The 19,165-nt window shown below is 47.0% G+C and overlaps 1 protein-coding gene across 1 annotated transcript in view; it reads right to left on the bottom strand.

Annotated features, from left to right (window-relative positions):
• The window catches only part of TSPAN32 (tetraspanin 32), a 29,901-nt gene extending 17,742 nt beyond the window's left edge, over nucleotides 1-12,159 (bottom strand). The window contains exons 1-4 of the mRNA XM_008922034.2: nucleotides 12,054-12,159; nucleotides 9,934-10,048; nucleotides 8,558-8,655; nucleotides 2,190-2,264 (exon numbers count right to left, since the gene is read on the bottom strand). Of these exons, the coding sequence (XP_008920282.2) occupies nucleotides 2,190-2,264; nucleotides 8,558-8,655; nucleotides 9,934-10,048; nucleotides 12,054-12,119 (354 nt within the window). The 5' untranslated portion in view covers nucleotides 12,120-12,159. The remainder of the gene's footprint in view (nucleotides 1-2,189; nucleotides 2,265-8,557; nucleotides 8,656-9,933; nucleotides 10,049-12,053) is intronic.
• Between the last annotated feature and the right edge of the window lie 7,006 nt (nucleotides 12,160-19,165).

The following is a 19,165-nucleotide window of genomic DNA, read 5'->3' as shown; positions in this document are numbered from 1 at the left end:
TCTTCCAGACTTTTTATGCCCTACTCTCCCTATTTGGATTAAAGTATAACTAAATAGTCTATTTGGATAACAAAATTTCACAAGACCAACCAGACACAGTTTCTGGTGCCATTTCTCCTTTACTGGCACAGCTTTTGCATTAATCTATCATTTACCTTCTGCAGAAGAAGGAAGAAAGTGTGCTCGAGGCGTCCCTTCCATGTTGGTCATGAAAACAAAATTATTTCCATATTAAATTGTTAGTTTGAATGTAATAAATTTTGATAGTTTTGCCTGAAATAATGAGAAAAAAACCACAGAGGCTTTTTCACGGGTGTCTCAGCTCTGATTGAACCTGCTTCAGCCAGTTAAGCACACAGATAAAAGATGCTGTTGTGCCATCAGCACTCACCCTAATGTTTCCAAAGCAGTTGGACAAATTCACAGAGGAAAAATCCACTGAGAACATTAAAGGCAGAGGCACCAGCAGGTGCCACTAGCAGGCACCTGAGCCACAAGCTGTTGTCATCTGAAAAAGCACTGCTTTGTGCTTGCTGGGTTTTCATGCTGCTACCTTGGCCAACAGTAGGTTGGCCAACAACCTACCTCAGCCAACAACTTTAGTCTGACCCAACACAGCCATCTGCACATTTCGAAGGATTTTCAACTCCTGGGGCCACTGGTCAGCTCTGGACAAACTTTCTAGAGAACCAGGACCTTATCCCTCACCTTAACCTTGACTTCTGCTTTCAGAACAACTGGATTTTAATTTATGCACAGCACAGTGAACCGTTATGGGACAGGGCTCCTTGTCCTCAGGAAAATCAATCACAGCAGTCCTAGTATGGATTGAGTCTCCAGGATATTGAAGGAGTTGTGCTCCTCCATCACAGAAGGAAGGCTCACAGCCAGCTTTCTGATACACTGGTCTTTGATCACAGTATCTGTAATCCTAAAAAGATGAGCTGGCAGCATCAATCCCTAATCCACTGGGATGATGTTTCACATCACTCACATCCTCACTGGGCCTGGGACATTGCAGGTTATGGCATGGGACTGGGACTGGAAAGGAGAAAAATGGAGACAGGGACTGACCCACTGCATGAAACATTGATCAAAGCCCCAAACACTTATCTGAGTTACTGTCAGATAATTTAAGTTCTTGCCTAAAATATCAGTGTTCTGCTTTCAAAAGAAAGATGTCATGATTTTTTTGCACTTCCAAGTCCCTTAAAATTTATATTTTTTGAATGCAGGGATGCAGAAAGAGGAATTCACAAAGACCTAATAGCAACAATCCCTCTGAATGGGAAGAGGAATAAATATGCAAAAAGCAAATTATATCAGATTAGGAAAAGGTTAAAAAAAGTATGAAGTTCTTTAGGCTACTAAATACTAAGGTCAATTTCTGCTTTCCCCAGCAGCCAAATACCCTGGCCTCAGGGGCATCCCAGCCCCAGGTTATGGTTACCCACTGTGATGCACTTTAGCAACTCTGCATACCTCGACTCAACTTCCCCAGCACCTTGCATCTCCCACACCATCCATCTACCACAGCACCAGCAAGCTCTGGGTTAACAATTCAAATCCTAACTTTCTTCCAAATTCAATCTCCTCCAACCTTCTCTTTCTGGTTCAGCATGATAGCGACCCAAAACACCATTTTTCACTCTATTGTTTTTCCTGTACCACTGCTGCCAGTTAATAAACACATCTCCTGGATGTTTCTCCTGGCCATTGCCAGACACAACCTGAACAACCACAACCTGCCATTGCCTTTGAATAGAGGCTCCCAACTGACATTTACAGGAATCAGAACCAGCTGGAAATGACTTTTCTGAAGTCAAGCATCTCATTTAAAACAAAACAAAACAAACATCCCTCACAAAAAAATCCAAAACAAAAAACAAACCAAAACAAACCAAAAGCTATTTAAAATGAGACTTGCATTTTGTTTTGCCTTCAGGACAAAGAGCTTGCCACGTGTGAGGGTTTCCATGGCTTCTCCCTTCAGATGATCCCATTGAAGAGGCAGCTCATGAAAGCGGCCCTGTTCTTGTAAAGGACAGATAAGACAGAGCCTGGATCTGATAGACCTCGCCATGGATGGCTTAATTACTACCAGCTGTCCCTTTTATGGGAGAAATAGTTGCTACAAAAAAAATCTCTGATGAGATGCTGGTGGTATTTCCTAAGCAGCCAACCCTTACCTCCGTGCTGTGTGTGTATCTCCAGCAGGCAGCTGGGATCAATCCGCAGAAGGCCAGAGCAAAACAGAAAAATCCCTGAGGATAAAGAGGAAAAATACCATCAGCTACAGTATGGGGAGAAAAATATCCATTAGCAAACACCATAAGGACATATTTAATATGCTTGTTTGAGCAAGTTTCATTAAAGTTTAAACATCACCTTCTTTTAATATCCCTCATAATGCTGGTTACTTAAAAGAAATTAGATGGACAATAATGTGATTCTCCATCAGAAGTCCTCTAATTACACCATGGTAACTTGAAGAGGTTGACCAAAAATGCAGGCAGCTTCCTGTGGAGCAGTTAATCTATTCTGCCCAAGTTCCCCTTGGAAAAAGAAAAAGGGGGGATAAAAACATTGTATTTTCAGTATGCTCCTGTTCTGCAGGAAGACTGTGCCTCAGAATAGCATCTCCTTACTCGTGGAATTCAATCCCCTGCATTTAAAACTTGGCTATTGGCTTCAAAGAGGGGAAACCCCACAAAAATAGTCCATAAAGAAGTGAGTAACCAGCATAGAGAGCAACCTGCTCTGGAAGAGGAGCTGGACTTTACTCAGTGAGCAAGGTGGCAGCTGCATGGTCAAGCCTCCTTCTTTAAATCAGCACCACCCTAGTTAGACAACAGGATGACAGAAATATAATCAAGGCCAGCAACTGACCCTGACGTGTCTAAACAAAAATGGCAACAATGCAGGAGGTGACTTGACTTTTGCCTTCTTCCCTAGGCTTGCAGAGCTGGAAGTTACATGCTTTGTCTCTTTATTTGAATAAATATGGACAAAAAAGAATCCAAACCCTAATGTAAACAGCACTTGCCTGCTGTGACAGCTGGACCAAAGGATCTTGTTCACATAAAAAAAAAATAAAAAAGGGAAGGAAAAAAGTGCCTGTGAAGCATTTGAAGGCTAAATGGGCTCATCAAATATGAATCCACAGCTTAGTCTTGGAACGACAAAAGATAGTGAATAAGTACCAGTGGAAAATTAATGCCCTTACAAGTTTTTCTGTGAAATTGTGCCTCTTCCAACACAACAGTATGCAGGAGGGGAAAATTACCCAGCTCACTGCACCTTATTTTGTTTGTAATTTTTTTCTATGACTGTTTTCATTGTATGATATAGCTGAATTAACTTGAAAAAGATTACATCTTACATGAAGTTTTACCAAATTCAAGTTTAAGGAGAGGAAGAAAAGCATTGCTTCTACCAATTCTGCTTCACTAATAAAAATTTGCTCAGAAAAAAAAAATCCAAACTCATGCATATGCAGCAGGAAAAGAAAATGTGTTACTTCAAATCCTGGACATGAAAGTGAACATGCCAATAAACTGCCTTTTGCTGGTTCTTGTCCATCTGCTGTGTTCCTCTGCCCTGTCCAGTGGCTTTGCTCCTGGAACAAGACTGCCATTGGCATTTCACCACTTTTTGGGGGCCACCTTGTTTCAGGCTCTACATCAGGCACTGGTAAAAACCGTGTTACAGCTCTTACGAAAAATCTTAAATTATGTATGTCCAGTCACTCCTTTCTTTTATTATTTTGGCAGCTGCCTGGACATATAGCTGATGAGATCACTCGTTGCCTTGCTAGGAACTGAAATGAGATTACAGAAGACCCTAAAGGAAATAGGAGGAAAAGTTTGATCAAATGCTGACATGACAAGGGGCATACAAGTAGTGAGGATGTGGAAGAGCTCACAGGGCAAGATGTCACAGAGTGGGGGGTTCAACCCCTGCAAGTACAGCACAAACTGGAGGGAGGAGGTGAGGTTACACAGGCATTTCAGGTTGCTCCTCACTAGGACCCTGCATTTTGCACTTCCTTCAACAACTCCCCCACCAGAGTAACAAAGTCATCGTTTTAACCAAAATCGTTTTAACCAAAAAAAGTTCAAAAACAAGAAAATAATTTAAAAAAATTAAGTCAGGTTAAAAAAAATCAACATTGATAGCAATGTAAGCGCTCTTCTGCACATTGTTCCATTGAGGTTATAATTGAGAGGACCCACCATGTACCCGGTGAGTGCAAACAACAGCGTGCCAGTGACACCACCCAAATTTCTTCCCCCGTGCTCTCCCTTCCTCCCCCCCAGCTCCAGCACTTACAACATATCTCTGGGGCCGGAACCTCCATCAGATTAAAATCCTCCTTCTCATCCTCCCTTCCTCAGCTCCACCCCACACTTCAGTCCTTCACGTTCAGCGTCAGCTCTCCCTTTATTTCTGTCTAGTTTCTCTGGGAGTACCAAGACGTGGCCCCTTGGGAAGCTCCCCCTCCATCCAGCCGGTGCACAGCAATTACATGGCTCCAAGAACATCTTATAAATGAATTATAGCCTGCTTTTTCCCTTCCCAGCCAAAAGGCTTTTGGAAGAACAACTTTCTAATTACATTAGAAGACATTTGGAGGAACAAAGAAAAAGGCAACGTGCAGTTTGCATACTAAATGTGGAAGGGTCGAAGCTGGTTCACCATCTCCCAGACCCTTGGAGCTCCTTGGAGACAGCCACAGGCTGCTGCCTGCTCCCTTTGCGGAAGGCAGTCACATCAGCCCCGTGGAGGGCTGTCACCAGCCAGACATCCATTACTCTTTTATGAATGACCTTGTTTCCATCCTTGCTGCAAGGAACAATTTATCTTTGACAGACTTGGCAGAATCCACTGAAACAGCATCCTGTCAGTTGGCTGGTGTTTCTTTTAATTCACCTTTCTGGTGCTTCCCCTTTGGCTAAGGGGATCTGCTTCGGATGAGGGAGGGATCCTTTAGCTCAGACTGGGTTCAGTAGCTCTGCCAAACTCCCACACTCTCAGGGAAGGAGCTGACCTCTGCCCTGCTCATCTCTAGCTGCTTTTTGGCACTGCTGTGGTCATTGCAAGGGCCAGTTCCCTGCCAGACTGCACAGGCCAGGGGCAGGAAAAGGGGAGCTAATTTCAGATTGCATCCATCAGGTTTTGTCCCTCCCTCCCTGACCCAGTTCGTCTGAAAGCATACAGTGCTTCTGCCTTTCGACATAGCAAACAGGAGTCAGTGATCTCAGCCCGAAAGAGGAATCTGTCCTCAGCACCAGCTGAGCATGCAGATGTCTCATTCAGGAGTGTTGCACCATGAGGGAGAGCACAGGAGGCAGATGAACTGCGAAAGGAAGATGGTGAAGTGCACTGCAGTGATATTAAGGACCCTCTACACACTTGCCTACAATGATACACCTGGGTACAGTAAAGCAAACAGCCTGTGCTGTGTGCTGACCCCACTGGCACATCACCTGATGAAAAACTGGGTTATACCGGGCATTCACTGAGGCTTTTTACCACAGAAATTTTCAGATGGAACAGCTGCTCCATCCTGAATACAAATTTTCCTCTAAACAAGTGGAGCTTTAGGCTGTAAAGCTCAGATGTAAGAATTTCAGCTGGGATGTTATGGTTTGCATGTTGCTCCCTGCTTCTTTTTCCTTTTCCTTTCTCTGCCTGACCAGGTAACAACACATGAGTCCTTAAACCTCACCGATGCCAAAGTGTTTCCTTTGTACAAGCAGTACTAGGAAAAATTCCTTCCTTTTCCTCCCCTTCAATAGCGACATGGCCTCCAGGGGCTGTGAGAGCTGCAGGAAATTTACATTCAGGACTGACTGCATGATGGACCACCAGAAAGCAGAGTTTGCCTGAGCTGGAGGACAGTCAATAAACTTGTTGCCATTCTCCCTGTTTAAGAGGAGCTTCAGGGATAATATTTCTGGATTTTAGAACATAATTTTTTATCCTTTATTTCTCAGCTACTTTCTCAGAACCAGCTTCCTTGCAAGCATCAGTGGATGCCCAGTAGCATCTGTCTGGTCTGGTGGTGCTGCTAACGCAGCTACAAGACAATCTCCTGAGATATGTGTGCTTAAACCAGTTTGACCCGTTCTAGTTTCTAACCACTGCGCACCACTGTGTATTAGAACACCACCAGTAATGTCTGCAAAGACCTGAGACCACTCCTCTGTAAACACACAGACCTCCAGATAGCCAGGCAGCACGAGCATTTATAATTCAAATTGACAAAAAAAAGTGCTCCTTTAAGCCCATCTGCATCCTGGTTAGCTTTTCCCCTGGGTGGCTGGTTTACCAAGTGGTATTGTGGTGGATTAGCCACATTGATGCAGATATCCCCTGAGTGTGGCTTGGTTTCATGTAGAGCCACAGATGTCAGGCCAAATAGTCTGGTGTCTTCCCTCTTTGATTAGAGCAAATTAAATGGTCTTCTAAATAAGACACACTCTTTGCAGGGAGGAAAAGTCCTTTAAAATCAATAATGGGGGAAGGTGAAAGATCATCTCTATTGCAGAAAGAGGAAAAAAGCAGCAAGTAGCAGGGCTGGAAGCCACAGCCCAGCAGGGATCGGCAGGGCTGGACGAGACACTGAAGTTTCGAAGCCCCACAGAGCCGAACCCCACTCCTGCCTGCCACTACACCTCACGGCAGCCGTCAGGGTTGGCTCTCCCTGCCTTTGCTTCTCGAAGGCAGATCAGATGTGCCTTGGGAGGGGGCAGGAACTGGGGGGTAAACAAGCGGCAGGCTGGCCCTTGGTGTAAGATACAGTTAGGAGGGGCGGGGGCGCAGGCGATGCACAGGAACAGGCAAAGTTCCCGTGTGTGATTTGAGATGCTAATGAGCCGCTTGGACGAATTGGAGCAGAGAATACGGTCGCTCGTGGCCAGCTCTTGGGTATTTCCCAGGGTTCCCGTTAATTTCTAAGGGCCGGGGATGTGCCAGTGCCCCACAGGGGTTACGGGGACTGCTCCCGTTCCCGGAGCGTTCCCCAGCATCCCCCGCTGCCGATGGAAGACGGGCGGCTGGCTGGACCGCGGCCCCCTCCAGCGGCGGATGCCGCGGCGTGGAGCGGCCCCTCGCTCGGGTATCGCCCGTCACCTCCTGCCCGGAGGCTGGACACTGCCCCCAACGCTGCCGGAGACGGCGCAAACGGAGCTTAAAGGCAGCCAGGAGGTTCCCTGGTGAGAGCAGCCTGGGATGGTGCCTCGTGGCCACAGCTGCGGGGAAGGCACTCTTTAAATATCGCTTCAGTAAACGGCTATCATTTTAACAGCTTGTTCTACGCAGTGGAACGGCCCAAACTATACCAGAGAGTAAGTCAACAAATAAACATTATGAAGAAGTTTGACTGTATTTTCAGGCAGCCATGACAATCTCCATTAATCTGTACATACCCACCTGTTGGTTTAGATGTGGTAATTGCAGGCACACATTAAATGCACTTCAGCAAAAGAGAAGGGAGTTACACATAATCTGCTAGAGGTATTAATGGGAACTGTGTCACTCAGGCCCCTGTGAGCATCTCTGACAGAGAAAGGAAGATTACATTTTGAGGAAGTGAAAACATTAACTTCAGTAGCTGCTTTGCACTGGATTTTAAGGTGTCAGCTTCTCATTTCTGCCATCAGTATAATTTCCCCCATTTACATAGATTAGATAAATCTCTCTAAAGTTAGTTTATATATGACAGCAATGCAATTATTTTATATTAAGCACAACTTCATGCTCAGCAGCCCAACTGTTAACTCCTCCCCTTCACTTAGCACAGGAAAATATGCAGTGAGCAGTGCTTTTCCACTCATCCCTCCAGCTGAGGCTGGAAGCTGCTCTATGCAGGCTAAGCCCCATGTGCAGGCCATGTTTTTAAATGGAGCTGAGCTCACAATCCAGCTTACTACTGTTGACATGGTCTAGGCCCACACATACACTTCGCTGTGGACGATGGAGAGGAGAAAGGGGGAATTTCAGCTCTTGTGCTACCTCTCCACCCTCTCCTTATAGGCAGAAACTGAGGGTCCAGCCCAAATCCCCCATGCCTGCTGCCATGCTTTGTATGCCTCACACCAGCACCACTGTGGTGGATGTTTGCAGTGCGAGAAGAAGAAGGGAGGCTAATTTTGCTGTCACAAATCAGAGGAACAATGTGGGACTCAAAATTGCTTTGCTAAAGCTTCCCCACATAAACCATGTGTTGACTTGGTGAGAAAAGAAATACCCTGGAATTGTCATCACCGTAATGGCTTTGGCAAATAAGCCCGTTCCCTCTGAAAGCTGCATACACAAAACTTTGGCAAAAGAAACAAGGTGCAGAAGGATGCAATCCTTAGCCTGAAGAGCTCTGCAAGGTCATGCTTTTACAAAAATGTCCCTTTGCAACACAGGGTAGAACAACAGGGCCTCCTTCCCCAGTCATGCATGCTCTCAGGCATAAGGCAAAACAGCCCCCAGCACCACAATTTTATGGCACCAGCCCAAGGTGACGAAGGTCCCCTCCCCTCCAGTCCCTCTGGATACGCACCATGGCGGTGAGGCACTGCGATTCCCGCACCGTGGCGGCAGAGCTCAGCAGGGCTGCCAGGATCAGGGTCATGCTGAGGCAGATCCCAAAGTAGAAAGCTGGAAGGAAGTCAGACATGGGAGCTGTGGTCAGACGCTAAGTGCTAGCAGAGGCTTAGTCTGATGCTTTTACCCAGAGAGGGGCCAAAAAAGTGTATTTTGGGGAGCCAGCCCAAAATGCCCAGGTTGCAGAACTGAAATTTTTTTGGTAATTCATTCAGTACACTCCAGCTGTGTATGCTTGGCTTGTCTGGCAGGGCTGTAAACCTCTGAGCGGTTCCCACAGCTCCAGCAGACTGAAGCACCCTAAAAGGGTGTTGGTCCACCCAACAGACCACAAGCTGCCAATTATTTCAGCACTCTGATAAGGATCCCCCCTAGTGAGGAGTACAGCAGCTGTCCCCCCACCCCTATCAGGACTCTGGGCGCTGCTAATCTGGTGCAACACTTGCCCTCTGGTTTCCTCCTGGCTGAGGCAGGATCACAGCCGGTACCCCAGGGCAGGGCTCAAGGATCACAGCGCTGCAAAGGGCTTTGCTACCCCAGCCATGCAGAGGTAATGCTTGCAAGCAAGGCAAGTGGAAGCATTGCTGGAGAGCGGTGGCTGGGATGGGAGAGCCTGCAAGGCTGCAGTCAGTGCCAATATATAACCCCTAGGTGTGTAGGAACAGGGGAGGACTGTACCTTAGCTTTGTACTAACATAGTTTTTACACCTGCTTTGTTAAACTGAAATTGAGAACCAGGATCTAGAGAGGGTATGAGCATGTTTAAGCCCAGGATACAGCTTGGAAGAAGCCACAGATGCAAGTGCAGCACAGGAGAGTAGGGTATTTTAGTATGTGGGCTATCTTTGCTCTACCCTTGTACCTGAGACTCAGTTTATATTTCTCCATTGTGAAAGGGAAAACACCCCAGGTGTTTCCATGCATTTCTCCTCCCAGCCTCAATTTTCTATGCTCTGCTTAAATTTCTCAAACAGTCTCTCTCCCATGCTCTCAGGGCCCTGCCAGCCCTGCATCTTTAGGTTGTCTGTGGCAGAGGAGCTCCCCCTGTGCTGAAGGCTCAGGTGGAGCGTGGGGAGATGGTGAATAGAGGCACAGGTGCAAATGCAGAAGCACCTGAGCACCCTGTGCTCCCACAGCACCCTTTGGTGCCTGGCATGTGGGTCTGACACAGGCGGAAAACGTGCCTGCGGGACTGTGTTACTCCTAATGCATTCTCCAAAAACCAGCCCCTTCCTCCTCTTGAGACACCTCTGCATTTCCTTCAATTTGTTTAGAGAATTTTGCAGCTCCTGGTATCACTAAAAGTCTCACTGGGTTGTGACCACAACATACCTCTGTAGTGGATAACCCTGTAGGAGTTGCCATCCAGGGAGATATCGCTGATGAGGGTAAAATGGAGCCCATAGTGGGTAACTGTGCTCAGCGTGGCAACGGATAGCCCCAGCAGCTGGAAAAGAAGGGTTTTAGGAAGGGATTTACAAGGCAGCAGCTCTTGTTGGGTGCACACAAAGCTTTGAGGTGTATCTGGATGCTCCCGAGCCCTATGCAAATGCAGACAGCCTGATCATCCAGATCAGGGTACACCACATGTACCCAAAAGCGCACATAAAAGGACAAACCCCAGACACTTAAAAATACTACAGCTCTTTTTCTCTCTTGCATAATGAGTACATGTGATATTCTGCAGCCCACAGTCTCTTTGCCATTTTCTGTGGATTAAATTCCCACTACATGAAGAAACCCCAGAGGATCAATGCTTTTGCAGCACACCTGTGCAGCCCCACCCCACTTGGCAGACTACACACATGCAGTTGTGAGGGCTCCTACCTTCAGGAGTGGTTTTGGGCAGGGATGACGTTCTTTGCTTTGCTCTTTGCAATGCTAGTCCCATTGCCTGCTAATGGCTCTATTTCCTATTGTAGAGTGCAAAGAGATGAGTCCTGTGCTGTTCTAAGTTATCTGGGCTGGCTTCTTTCTCTGCAACATGTTGCTGGCCTATCTGCTTCTGTCCCATTCCTGAAAGCACAGGTATGCCTATGGGGCAACTACTAGCACATCACCCTCCATGTTGCCCAAAGTAAGTCCAGGTGATGGAGAGGGAACATTTCTGATGGCACCTGGCTCTAGGGCAGGGCTCCTCATAGCATGACTGGTGGTAGAGGCACAGTTAAAAACAGCTCCAAATTTAGTGTACTGAACCTGTAAAATACAAAATGCAAGCCCACTCCTAGCTCCTAAGATAAGACTTCATCTTTTTGTGCCTTTACAATAAAAGGCAGATATACCTGTGCCAAATGTGACAGTGTGATGTCACCATAATCCCCTCTGTGTGACATTTTATAATAGCTTTTGGGGTAGACTTACAGTTTTGGAGACTAAATACATCCAAACTGTAGCATTTTGTCCGACCTAATTTGTGGTACCTTCTGACCCTTCATACTATACATTACTGCATATCTTGACCCACACCTAGCAAAATGCTAAGTGCAACACCAGTTAGCTCAGATTTCTGAGAAACAGCAGTCTAAGTCTTAAAGGCTAAACTTAATGCTTGCTACCAATACCCCTTTGATTTCTTCCAAATGACATATATTTTTATTTGGAAGACAGAACAACCTTACAGCCGCTGCAGCCAACAGTCTTGGAATACTGAAATTCGGACAAACTATGAATTTCATGTGTGGGCCAAAATAAGATACTACCTTTTAATTACACTCTCTCCAAGCCACCAACCCTCTTTGAACTAAATACAGATTAGCAGTAGTAGCAGTAGTAATAGAAGTAGTAGTAGCAGTAGTAGTAGTATTAAGCTGGTAAGTTTCGATGAAGTGAAAAGGCAACAAGAACACACAAGTCAAAAACATCCAGGAGAAATGTTCTCCACTTTCCACCATTTCCCATCAGCTCTAACTGCACATGTCAAGAAACTCCCGTTGAATTTGCTTAAAAAGCTGATAAAAAGAATCCCTAGAATTGCTTTTGCTTTGCGGTGCTGATCCACAGGTCTCTCACACACACTTCCATCAAAGCCTTGCAGTTTCCTCACTGACTCCACCTGTAGCCAACCACCCTCTCAGCAACAAGTGTGACTGCAGCAGGTCCATCTGCCCTCTTTTTGCTCCAAGGAGACAGAAGCAAAATCTTTTTGCTGAAAACCACCCATTCTGCCAGCAGGGACCTTTCCTTTCTCTTTTGAGGCAGCTACTGAGTTGTGAAAGAGCTGCAGTGGTGTGACAGCCCTGAGAAACCAGAAGTCTATCAGTGGAGGGGGGGCAATGCTGGTGGCCAGCGATAACCACCCAGGGCGCAATGATAACTCAGGCAGTTGGCTTTGCTTGCCCTCTGCCCGCGAAAAACAGAACGTGGGAAAACCTGACCCTCTCTGAGCACGGATGGGAAAGGCAACGGCTCATTTTGGTTCTGCAGAGATCCCCCCAAACCTGCCTGCTCACCATGACACAGAGGCTGGTCACCAGCAGCTGGCACTTGGTGGTCCTCATCCCGCACCTCAGTCCCATGGCAGCTTGTTCCCAGAGAGAGCTGCAGTTGGTCCCTCCAGCCCTTGATAAAGCCTGGGTTTCCACCAAGGGGAGGCATGACCACAGCGGGGCCTCTCAGGAAGCGCAGTCCCCACCACGTGCTGATGCACCTCCTCCTGCCTGATTAGTAAATCCTGTTTAGGGCAGTCACCTTCTGCACAGGCTCCCTTGGCTGCTGTCAGCTCCCACACACTTTCTTCCCAGCTGGGAAAGAAGGAAAGACATACAGAAAAACAACTTTTCACGGAGTTTGGAGCATAGCTCCTCAAAAAAAAATTGAAACTGTTCAATCAAGAGTCAGTATCAAAATACCCTGGGTTTGACTTTCAGTGGGATGCAGTTTTGCTTAATGAACGTTGTCAATACCTTTTTTTTTTTTATAATCTGCATAAAAAGTATCTTGGGAAAAAGCTTAGGAAAGTGTTATTTAGAACAAAAAAATCCCTGTTGTTTGAAGAAGAGATCAAATCCCCCAAACAGGTCTATGTAAGAGTCTCCTCTCTAAGTTTAAAGCCACCACATGGCAATAACCTATAGCTGAGTCTCTATTAAAACTTTTATTTGCAGACAAGGAAATAAACCATCTTTGGTAGTATTTTATTCAAGAAAATGGCTATGTGCAAATATAAGTCCCTGCTCAGGAGACCCTCACTGTCCATGGACATTTTAACCCTGTCCTTTCCCCTCTCCTATCACTGAAGACTCCCCGGACCTACAGCTACAAAAAACTCAGGTGACTTCTGGTCTTCAAAACCAGCTGTCTTCTTAATGCATATTTCTCAAAAGTAAATCACAAAGAAGCCTCAAGAATAATCTGGCCAAAGTGAGCCTGAATGATGAGTGCCTTAATCATCCTTTGTTTTGGAACAAGATTAGTTTTCAAGAAAGAACAAGACCCGTTTTCACGTGGAAAACAGGTGAAATAGAATAATGAAAATTAGTTGAACTTCTCCCAGAAGTCAAAGAAAGGGGGTAAAAAAGTAAAACCATCCCACATTAGTTACTGAAGTTACAGGAAGATGACAAAGAAGCAGGAGGAGAGGAGTGAAAAAAGGAAGGAAGATGCAGTTTGTAGATCAAAGAGAAGCAAGAGAAAGTGAGTTGCACAAAGCCATGTGTGCGGGGAAAAGTATGTCATGATTTTCTGACTACATACTAGCTTTCTTGCAAAATATCTTGGTTGCAACCTCCCGAGACACCACTGAGAGCTGCCATGGCTGTTGCCAGAAACAGATGTCCCCGTGGCTTGCAGGTCCCTGCCCTAGGGGGGTGGTGTCTGATGCCCAGCAGGAGAAACTGATGTACCCCTGACCCATGTGCAGACAGAGACCTTCTATCTCTGGCCACCAGATGAAGACCAGATGAGAAAAAGCAACAGATGGACAGCAGGGAAGGAGGGCAGTGGGGAGAGGACAACAGGTTGGTGAGGTAGCTGATGCCCTGCCACCCCTGCTTGGGAGGGGTGTCCCTGACCCCTGGGGAGAGGCCAGGTGGGGAAAATGCCTTATAAAACACTGTCAGAGTTAGGACTGCATCTGAATGCAGAGCTGTGAGCACCCATCATTTGTTCTGGCACTAGGGGACAGATGGGGGTGTTGTCACTTGCATTTTCAAGGGGAGGATTCACGGGTATAAAGGCAGCAGGGCTGGTCCACAGGTGGAGTTACAGGTTAAATCTGGAAGAGTTGCAAGAAGGTATGAGAACAGTTCCGTGTTGAACACCAGCTAGGGCAGCCCAACCGCGAGCGACAGTGAGCAAGTGTGTAACTGTCTCACCTGAGCACACACAGAGCCTGTTTCACAGCGAGGGACAGGAGAAAAACCATCAAGCCCATCGTTTTCCCCCCTAGACCCCAGTTCCTTTCCCAATCCGAAATGCCGGCCACCAAAGCAAGACTTGTGAGAAGCCAGGTCTCACACTAGAGGTCCCCATAGGCCAGCAGAACCCCTTCCCGAAGGTTGGGATGATCGACGGGGGCTTTCTAACGGGCAGTTCCCTCCCCAGTTGAACGAAGATCTCTGTCCCTGCAGGAGCCTCGCACCTCACAGCAGGTCCACCTGAGAGGTCACCAAATCGACATCTACACCCCTTGGAAGGGCTTCTAGTCTTTCCACAAAATATGTTCTGTCTCCTTTTGTCTCCAGCCATGTACCTTCACTGATTCACAGAGCTCTGAAAGCAGTGTGTATGTGGATTTCTAATATTAAAAAAAATAACAAGAGTAAAAGGAGTTACTCTCTCACTCAAAAAGAAACCAAAAAAAAGCCAGTCCCTCACCCCCCCAAAAAACAGGAGCACCAGTAGAGCTGGGATATTAAGAGGCTGGGCTGTGATTGAGAGAGGCACATTTGGCACATGGAAGGGCACTACTGAGAGGAACACAGAGCCTGTGTGCTCTTGTGTCTTACCTGTGTGCATCAAAAAGGCAATCTGTACAATTTTCTATGGGATTAAACTTCCTCTGGGTGCCCTGTCATTGGCACACACCTGCCTCAGCAGCTCTCTGTCCAGGGAACACTGGTGAGAAGCAGGGTGTCCCCACAGCCTCATCCCAGTGGGAAGAGAGGTAGGGCTGGTGGCATGCTGGGGAACCGTCCTCGCAGTCAGCATGTGAGCTGGATGGCAGCATGGCTTTTCTGGCAAGACTCGGCCTCCTGCCTGCCCTGCCAGGTTTTATCAGTTGGTCCCCTTTGCAAGAGCACAACTTATCACGCTCAAATGCCGTGTAAAAACCACAGATGACCACAGCTCCTGCCTCTGGCTTCATCCCTTATCTCTGGTTATCAGCTGGAGCATGGAAAGATGGTAGTGAAGCTGAAAATACCCCAGGGAGGACAGGTACTCTCTTCTTCTAGCCTTGTGGCAGCTTGCAGATTTCTGTTATGAAAATATATACCAGCATCCCCAGTTGCACAGGTCTCAGAAGGACATGTCACCTCACCCAGAAGGGAAGGACTGATTTAAAAAGGGGAACAAGCCAGGCCATATTTTTTGCAAAGCTATAAACCTCCAACCCTCTGCTGAGCTGGAGGAAAATGATGCCTGTGCTGTCAGAGGGATGTCCTGAAAGAGCTGGGGGATTTGATGTGTTAATACTGCATGAGGTGAACTTGGGACACTAAACACAAATGGAGGAGAAGAGGCTGAATTCACGCTAGTGCTTTCTCAATGTCCACTTTTCTGGCTCTTACTCTATTGGTGCAGGCACCAATGATGGAACAGCAACACCCCAGCCTCAGCTGCTCGAACTCTGTTGAGGCAGCAGGTAAGAGAAACTTTCCCCTTGGCTTTGGGACACTGCTACTCATGATCCTGAGAAAGGATGGGCTGGAAGCAGAAAGAGGATGTTACCCAGGAGCCCAAACTACACTCATCATCCAGGCAGGACACATCTGTGCCAGGTCCCTGCAACTTCTCAGGAGTCTCCTCTTTTTCCAGCCTACAGCACCATTAGGGAAAATACCTCTCCTCCACAGAAGAAAGCCACTCCAAATGTGGCAGATTTACAAGTGTCAGTAGCTCAGCCCATTTGGTCCCTCAGCCACCGCCCATAACACAGCTGTATTCACCCTAAAGCTTGCTCGTAAATAAAACATGTTCATATCAAACCACACCGCAGCCATAGGAATGATGGGAAGCCAGGGAGACTGCACAGCCCGCGTCTGCCTTCCCAGACATATCACAAGGATGCATTGTAAAGGCTGCTTAGCATTCGTATAGCACATACACACAATCAAAGCTAAAAATCAACTTTTAAACCCAGGGCCATCTCTTTTCAAAAAGAGAAGGAGAGGAGAAAAGGGGGAGGTGCTGGGCTTTGCCAAGTGTCAGATGCACCATACAACTCCACTGTGAATGGAAACAAGGCTGGCTGGAGGCTGCCTTGGAAGAGACAAAACCAGAGAGAAATCATAATATCTCCAAAGGACTTTTTCACTTATTATTTTCAATGTGTGTCTCTGAAATCCTCTAGCGATTCCCAGGCAATTTGAAATTATTATAGGTGAGCAAATAAAATGCCAGAAGAGTTATTAAAAATAGTTCATCAAACCACAGAAAGATTACATTGGAAAAGAGCATAAGCTGAAGACAGGGAGTTCCCTTCAAAGAATAAACTCAAATGAACATTTTTCTCCACTGAAAGTAAAAGAATTGTACTGTTAGCTCTAAAGCACATCCCCCTACTCAAAATAAATTATTTTTTCTTTTCCCCATGTTATCTAATTGCAAACCATAACTGCCCAGGAGCCAGCTGTGCAGATGAAAGACCTGAAGACACAATGCGAGCCCTGCTCCATCTAGCTCTGCTCCTAAAAAAACCAGCCTGGACACAGCCCAGCCTGGCAAATGGGGACTCACCTGCTCACAAAAATATGGCTACTCAACTACCCATTGCCCTTTATTTCTGGCATTCATTCTCTCACGCCTCATTGCAACAGGACCTCTGTTGCTTTCCACCAAGGTCCATAAAGTTTTGTCAAAAACCCCTAGAAAGCTCATGTCCACTGCCTGTAATGCAGGTACATTTGCACTGACCCAGCACCCCGTCTGCAGGTGACACACGTGACAAGTCAGGGGCAGCGCTTTGCTCTCACCTTTGGCAGATGCAAGAACTAACATGTAGCATCAGGGCTTGGAGACCCTTTATGACAGAGCTCCCCTCTCTCTGAGAGTAGTTTAGCCACCTTGCAGTGTGGACAAAGCCACATGGGGCTGCAAGATGTCCACACCAACCATGCAATTATCATTTTTCATTACCTACTCCAGTAGAGGAGAATTTCTTCTCCCCACTCTCTGGGGATGGGTAGCATATTGCTGGATGCCCTCTCTACCCAGATTATGATCAGGAAGTTGATTGTGAACACAGACAGTGTTTAATGATGTCTTGTTCTACTGGATCTTACATAGTCATTAACTCTATAAAGAGATTTCAAATAAGATTGCACTTCTCTGAGTACAGGATGTACCTACCTAGGTTCCTTCAGACCGTCAGGAAGCCAGCTGCACTGTTAGGAAAATGTGTAAGCAGTTGCTGTGTGTTGTGCTCAGGCCCAGACCTGATGGCCACATCTGGCTGGAAACACACATTATGATCAGCAGCCCTGAAGCCAATTTGGACCAGTCAAGTTCATCCCTGACCTGAGCGTGGAATCACTGTGGCTGGAGGCTGCACACTCTCCCTTGGGACTGGGTTTACTGATGTTTGAAGTGCGCATTATTAATGAAAAAAATTCCCTGCAGTTATTTTTGTATGATAAAAATCCAGCTATTACTCTTGAGCGTGGCTCTTTGATACAGAAGGTTTTCTCTCGAGAAGTTTCAAGGACAGCAGCTTCCCCTTTCCTGTAAAAAAGGCTTTCAGCAGAAATTAAAGACGGGGTAATTAAAGAACATTGATATTACTCCACTGCAGTAATGCCCTTACTGACTAAGCTGTGACTGACAGTGAGTGCAAGGGAAGCTCCCTTCACCAGCCAAGGCAGCTTTGTGGGTGCTGAAGACAAGTGCGTTACATTGCCTGGGCTGAGCAAGCAGTCTGTGAACGCTCACACTCACAAACATGAACACAGGCACAAGCAGCTCCCCTGCGCTGCTGGGAACCCACCAGGCAAAATGCTCCCATCTGTGCCACACACCATGGGCTGCTCCTCTCGGGTCAAATCCTTCAGAGAAGCTGGTTTTCCCAGCCTAGGTTTTCCCCCAGGCCTATAGCACGGCCAAGAATGTCTCAGAAGCCACTGAATTTGGGTGCTGAACCTTATGTGTGCTTGAGTGGGATTGCCAGAAAATTGAAGCTCTTGCATGCTCCTTACTGTCACTTCCAGGAATTTCAGCCCAGCTGCCTGTGACAGCCCAGTGGGCCTGGTTCCTTCAACCCACTGATATTGCAACAGACCCTCACGAAAAATATTTATCTTTCAACATGGTGGAGCCTTGCTGCTCCCTAAATACCCCACACAGGTACAAACGAGCCCCCTCCATGTCACATCTAAAAATCACAGATAGCTCTTTGAATTACCAGTTTTGGCTTCAAAACACCCAAGGAGAAGCACCAGAGAGGTTCAGGGTAGCCAGGGGGATATACAGACCCTTACTTTGATACCCAAATCATGCTGGCACCCATCCATGTGACGAGAGCTCTGCCATGGGCATGCATACGTCCCTGCCACCAAGTTGCTGCCAGCGACACCAGCTTTGAGCATTTTCCTGAGATGGGGTTATGGTCCCTCCACAAAAGTGAAGCAATGTAACTGAGCTGCCTCAGACACCCTTCCCCTACATGCCTCAGGGTGGAGGGAAACCTGCAGAAGACAGTTTGCGCTTCAGTTACTCTAATTAGCAGTTGATTTAACCCCTCAGTAGATGAGCACCCTCTACCTCCTGCTGATGGTCACGCCAAGGGGTCATACCAGCACCAGCTTGGCACCTGGCACAGGGGACGTGGCCGGCCCCACTGAAGCCAGTGAGAGGGTCTGCTTTAGCATCACGTGGTTGGATCTTTTTGTTTGTTTGTTGAAGCTCAGAGTGGATGCAGCCCTTGGGCAGTGGGTTCATGTAGCCCCCCTCCAATCCACCCTGTTCATTTAGCAAAACACTGTGCAAGTTATCTCTTCACATCAGCTTCCAGGACTCCGAAAGGAAGTTCTTTTTTCCTCCCCATTCAATTCAGCTATCCCAAAGCACCTTACCCTGCTGCTCTTACTGCTGGAGCTGGAAGCAAGGCTTGCTTGATGGAGAGCCAAGAGGGACTGCTTGGCATGGCAGAGGGAAGCACGGTGCAATCCCTGAGCCACAAAGGCTTTACATTTTCCTTCTCCTCTCTATGCCTTTATCCTTGAAACTCCTATTGAAGCCCAAAAAGCTGGCCTGCAGAGAACAGCCTTGGTAAGATGAGTCACACCACTGCTGTAAATTTTTGTTATTATACTTTTTCAGTGGATCTAACAAAGCAGAGCCTCTTTGCCTCTGTCCGACAAACGCCGACCGGCAGCTGGGTGCCGGCACTCTCCGCTCCGCAGGGAAA

Source organism: Manacus vitellinus, unplaced genomic scaffold (assembly GCF_001715985.3).
Source record: "Manacus vitellinus isolate BGI_N305 unplaced genomic scaffold, ASM171598v3 scaffold_30_pilon, whole genome shotgun sequence".
NCBI lineage: Eukaryota > Metazoa > Chordata > Aves > Passeriformes > Pipridae > Manacus > Manacus vitellinus.
Note: the sequence above shows the minus strand (reverse complement) of the source record. Positions and strands in the feature narration are given on the sequence as shown.